A 6,000-nucleotide genomic window follows, 5' to 3' on the forward strand; every position below is an offset into this window, starting at 1 on the left:
AATAAATGTAAGAGGGTTTTTTTTATTGAATTTAAAGTGTTGAATCTTGTACTGCAACCTGAGTTAATAACGCATTTTTTGAAGAATCTGTTTATCTGTTATTCTCTTAGTAAAGACTGTCTTCAATTAAGTCACTACATGTCATTACTGGTACGACCTGACAGGTCTCTTCCAACGTCTTGGATCTTGAGCGAGTGTCCTCCAATCGCTGAGTACGCCAGCTAATCGTGCCTCTTCCTCGACAGCCCACACCCATCCGCGAGGCCTATCTTTGAATCCAAGAGTTCGCTCTCTGCCGAATGTAGACTTGGCAGTTCGTCGTTCATTGGTCTTTCTGGTACCATGGCCAGTCCACAGTAGCCTGTCTCCAAAGATTCGGCGTTTGAATCTCTTCCACCGGACCCAGTGCATCTCTCCGAGAAACACTAGCACCGAGAACAGCAAACCCATGAAATACAGTATAAATATTCCGGCCAGCATATGCAAAGTCATCGGTCGGGCCACTGCTTTCGAAGCCAGTTCGTCAATTGCTTCTTCCAAACCGTCATCGATCAAATTTCGTATCCAGTGCACTATGAATCCGTGGGTAACGAGTTTATGCATAATCGGATCGAAAATCTCGACCAGCGGGGAAAATTTTCGGAATTGAATCCCAATAGCGGACATGTAGGCGTGCTCCCGAAACATCTGGTAGAATTCAGTTCTTCCAGCTCTCAGTGATCCCTGGTTGTCGTAATCCATATCTTCCGGAAGTATCACTGCAAGCCCCTGGAGTTGGCCACTGCGAATCAACTCGTACGTAGCCATGTAATTATCGATAGTCATCATCGTTATACGGGCTTGCGCAGCCTCAGGAATACCATTGTAAACGAAAAGTTGTCTCGGAAGTGAGTAGATTCTAAGGTTCTCATCCTCTAGGAATTCTTTCCACGATTGGACTGCGCTTCGGTTTTGTAGGAGATATAGTTGTCCGAACATGATCTGCTGGTAGACTGTTCGAAGTATGAAGGTGCAGAATATCCAAAGGAGCAGGAGGAAACGGGCAAAGTTTCTCTTAGCAGCTGGTTGTATTGAGTATCCCAAAGCAGACTGTAGAAAATTGATCATAGGTGATCGGTTCGAAGGACCATATACGAAGTCCTGTGTCTTTCTGGGAAATACGCTCAACATGGTAATCGTAGCTATACCGATGACGAAAACGACTGCTATTCCTATCCACAAGGAATCCTCAAAGGGTAGCAGAAGTCGTTCGATTTGCCCATATTCACGACCAGGCGATATGACCATCCCACAGTAAGTTATCCAGTGAGGAGTGGTCATAGACATGAATCGATACCTTTCCTCGTTTACATAAAAGTATCCTAAGCTGAAATTAGCGGTACCATCTAGTAGATAACCGGAGGCACCAGTTCCGGTACCATTTTCGAAAATTTGACCAAATTCATATTCTATTGGGGCAATATGTGGGATGACCGTGAAGTTTAAGAGTTGAGATAGTGTTTTCAACAGAGTTCCTTCGATTCCTATGAAATCAATCGGCTCTTGTTCCTCATTATATTGGATCATTATGTACGGCGGCGTTTCGAAAGTTGTTACGTGCATGGTCGCTGCAAAGAAGCTTTTCGTTGTTGGAGGAAAGAACTGCAGGTTTTGATCTTGTAGGGATACATTCTTGGTAATCACAAGAGGAGCGTCCGATCCATTGGTTCCGTAGGGCAAGAAGTTGTACAAAGAAATTTTTTGATCTATTCGACGACATAGAACAACAGATTTGAAAATGTTCAAATCGATCAGCACATTAAGAAGTTCCAACGCTGTCGAATGACAGTCAGCGTGACGTAAAACAACCACAAATAAACTGTCGAAACGGAAAAAGCTGTCTTTTAGAAGTTCCTGGAAGGTTTCCAGCATAGCATTTGAGTCTATTACCACCACATAGTGTTGCACGAAGCCGTCAGGAAGGAACCAAGATTCCGGGTTGTCAACTAAAACAGGAAATCTACTTTCGACGTACTGCAGCAGTTTGAATGTGGCGGGATCAAACCACTGTTCGGAGCAGAATAGGAAAATGCGAACGAGTCTAACCTCTCCGTCGAAAGAACTACGTATAACTTCGACGACTGTATCGAAGAGCAGTTCCGTTGGCTCCGATTCTTGGATGTTGATTGTAGCGTAAGCCCTCAGGCAGAAACACAATATCATCAACTTTCGGTTTCGCATTGTTTGCAGTTCGACAGATTTAACTGCATTAGGCAAATTAGCTGAGGTGTTGTTGTAGAGCATTCTAGCGTGGTCGTAACCTATCAATTGAACGCGTCTCAGCTGAAATCATTTCGCTGTTAACACAATATTGGCGATTCTCGCCATTGAGAGAACATGTCGCTTAAGGCCTTTAATTAAACGAATTTTCAACAGCTGTTGCTTTACACTTGATTTTTGGTGTTCGGTGTTTAAACGTACATACTTTGACCTATGGCAATACACAAATTGACGAATCACGAAAGTTGTTACTTTTATGTAAAGATACCCAAACAGAAATACATCTACGGCATCATCTACCTAGCTTGTTTCTAAGTTAACGCATAAGCACCGTCGCTTGGCATTTAAACAAGCAATTCATACGGATGCTTTTGAATGCCATTTGGATCGTTGTTTAGATCGTGATCCTGAATCAGAATTTTATACATGCGCCGTGAAAACCCAAACTACAGGAACGCAGAAATAGCAAAATCGTTGAATGTGGCGAAATCAACCGTCACCGAAGTAATAAAAGTGTTCGGGGAACGTATTTCGACAACTAAGAAGCTGGGATCTGGGGGAAATCGAAATCCGAGAGTTGCAGTGACGAACTGAAGAGTGGCTATCACGTTCAAGCGAAACTCCAATCTCTCCGTTCGAGATATCGCCAATAAGTTGGGAATATCGTCTACAACCGTACATAACGCTTAAAAACGATCTGGACTATCGACTTCTAAGAAGGTAGTGACTGACAAGCGCAATAAAAAGCGAAACCGTACGGCAAACACAAGCTCTCGGAAGCTGTGTACGACATTTTTGACAAAGTTTGATTGCGTTGTAATGGACGACGAAACCCACGCCAATTCAGACTTCAGACTGCTTCCGAGACAACAGTTTTGTACAGCAACTAAAAACTAAAACTAAAGTAATATCTCGTTTGGGAAGCTATCTGTACCTGCGGCCTGTAAAGCGCCATTTTCGTTGCAGCCGAGACTCTCAACCAGGAAATTTACGTTAAAGAGTGTCTTCAAAAGCGTCTGCTGCCTTTCCTGAAGAAACATTACTTGTCTGTGCTGTTTTGGCCGTATTTGGCACATTCTGAGTTGATACCTGATTCGGGATGCCAGAATCCGTAGTACAAGGATTGAAAGCTTATTAAAGTCCCGAAAGTGATCTAATTACTGCAATTTTTCTTCTTGACTGAACAAAAGATGTCATCTAACGATCCGATTGCGTTGGTCGGAAACTCAGAATCCATTCTCCGGTGCTTTCTCTTCTTAATAAAATAACTCCATCGATCAAGGGAATATTGCCATCCGACTGATCATCAAGGTCATTTTGTTCATTTGTTTATTCGAGTAATCTCTTCCCTTACCCACCAGAAGAATACTACTTACGACTCTCCTAACCTGTTGATAGTATACTATCTAATGCATAACGAATTCTTGGTGGACGGACGGACAACCTTTGTTTGTCATTCATTCTCCACAAAACGAATTCGAGGCAGAATATCAGTGCAGACAGGAGCATGCCCACAACGTAGAGTCCGAAAACATCGATCATAACTTTTAGCGACATCGGATGGGCCTTTGGTAGATTCAGAAGTTTTTGAATGTCTTTTTCTAGATTACGACCAAATGCTTTCTGCCGTCCGTGTTCCACAAACCCATGATTCACCAGTTGCTTTACTTTCTCATCGAAAATATCAACCAGTGGGGAGTTTTTCTGAAAGTATATCGCGTTTGGATAGGTGATAACAGTTTTTGGAAAAATTTGTTTAAACGTATCATTTCTATACACGAAAGATTCCTTGTTCCCATACCGTATAAGTTCCAAGTACTGACAAGTGGCACCGCGAACGTATCCATTGACGATCTTGGCTTCGGTTTCAGCATACTCTTCAGGCTCTATGATCGTTATTAATGATTGAATATCTGCAGGAAAGTATTCATAAAAGCGCATATGTCTCTGCCCTGAATACAGTCGGTAGCCTTCAGTGATAAATTCGTTCCAATTTTGAGGTGTGCTATGATTCCGTTGACGACACAAATGTTCAAACATGATTTGCTGATAGGCGGTTCGTAGTATAAAGCAAAAGCTGATCCACATTAAAAGAAGAAACCGTGCAAAGTTTCTTGTTGGTATTGACTCTACCGAGTATCCCAATGTCGATTGTATGAAGTTCAATATAGGTGATCGGTTTGAGGATCCGAATACAAAGCTTTGAACTGGTTTTGGAAAAATATTCAACACAATGATTGTAATGATACCGATCGAAAATACTGCGCCAAAACTTATCCATAATGAAATCTGAAATGGTATCAGAAGTCGTTCGAAGGGCCCGTATTCAAGACCTGGTGAAATAAACAGCACATAAGATGCATAGTAATGCGGATAAGTGTAGGATAGGAATTTATGCTTGTTCAGGTCTATAGAATTATATCCCAGCGTGAAGTTCGCTTTTCCGTTCAAAACACGGCCCTCTGCTCCCGTGCCTGTTCCATTGTCGTATATTTCACCCCACAATATGGGAGGATATGATATAAATGGAATGATAGTGAAATTCAGAACCTGGGATAAACACTTCAATATATCACCATCGATCCCTACAAAGTCGACAACACGTTGTTGTTCGTCGAAAATGGGTCCAATCAAAGGAGGATACTCGATAGTAGCTACATGGAGAGGTACTGCGAAGAAGTTCGAAACCTTCGGTATAAAATACGAATCGCAGTCCCTGGTGTCCTCCATGGTCGAATTGAAACAGATCTGATCATTGATCATTGAAGAAGATCGGTACAAGATTGATCCAAACGGTATGCAGTTATACAAATGGACGACTTCGTTAACATTAAAGAGAGCTACGACGTTGAACACCTGCAATTCAGCTGTCAACTGCAGAAGTGATGTCGGCATCCAAGGTTCCTCGTCCTGTAGAAAAATAATGATAAAAAAGCTGTTGATATTGAAGTTCTTCTTCCGCAACAGTATGCAGAAATCATAGTAGGCGTCCTTTGTATCGATGAGAACTACGACGTGATGAACTTCGTTGCAGTTTTCGGTGTAATCGGTGTATTCGGCAGTAGAATCAACAATGGTCACAGGAACTTTGTAGTTCAAACGTATCAACAGATCATCCAAAACATTCGCCCATTTGTTGGAAAAAAATCGGGAAAGAATAATCGATTTCAGATGAGCTACGAAACAACTTTCGATGATGGCGATTGCTGCATCCACTAGCGAATCTTTTGAATCCGGATGTAGATGTGTTGGTGTGCTTTCGACCGGAGTTGCTAGCAGAAAAATCATAATCCAGTGCAACATTTTTTGAGGTTATGGGTATTACTGGGATATCGCCCTTCTATGAATATGATGGGAAGTTGATAGTGAAATTTTTTTCCATGCTCTGATTAATGAACGACTGAATTTTAATCGCTTGTTCTGTTGCAAAATCAATATTTTCCCGTTTTCCTGTCACAATAAAATGACAGTTAACAATTACAATTTGAACTCTACTCAATCATTATCCCTTTTACACTTTTAAAAACTGGTTATCAAACCTAATTGCAATATCTGTAAACTCAACACGAAAATTCACTTTTGATGAAACTAATTAATTCAAGTATCAGAAACGCAAGTGAAGCTCTTCGATAACGAGGAGCTTAGTAAGAGGTATACCGCAATAGTTGCTCATTGAGGAGCACAAATCGATTGATATCCATGCGAAATTCTTGTGCCTACAGGACCATTTAAGCAGACACA

General features: G+C 41.6%; 1 protein-coding gene across 1 annotated transcript; it reads right to left on the minus strand.

Annotated features, from left to right (window-relative positions):
• Positions 1-3,642: 3,642 nt before the first annotated feature.
• LOC129757976 (uncharacterized) lies at positions 3,643-5,562 on the minus strand. The gene has a single exon (XM_055755398.1). It carries the CDS (start codon positions 5,560-5,562, stop codon positions 3,643-3,645), a length of 1,920 nt encoding a protein of 639 aa, XP_055611373.1.
• Between the last annotated feature and the right edge of the window lie 438 nt (positions 5,563-6,000).

This window comes from Uranotaenia lowii, chromosome 1, assembly GCF_029784155.1.
Source record: "Uranotaenia lowii strain MFRU-FL chromosome 1, ASM2978415v1, whole genome shotgun sequence".
In the NCBI taxonomy this organism is placed as follows: Eukaryota; Metazoa; Arthropoda; class Insecta; order Diptera; family Culicidae; genus Uranotaenia; species Uranotaenia lowii.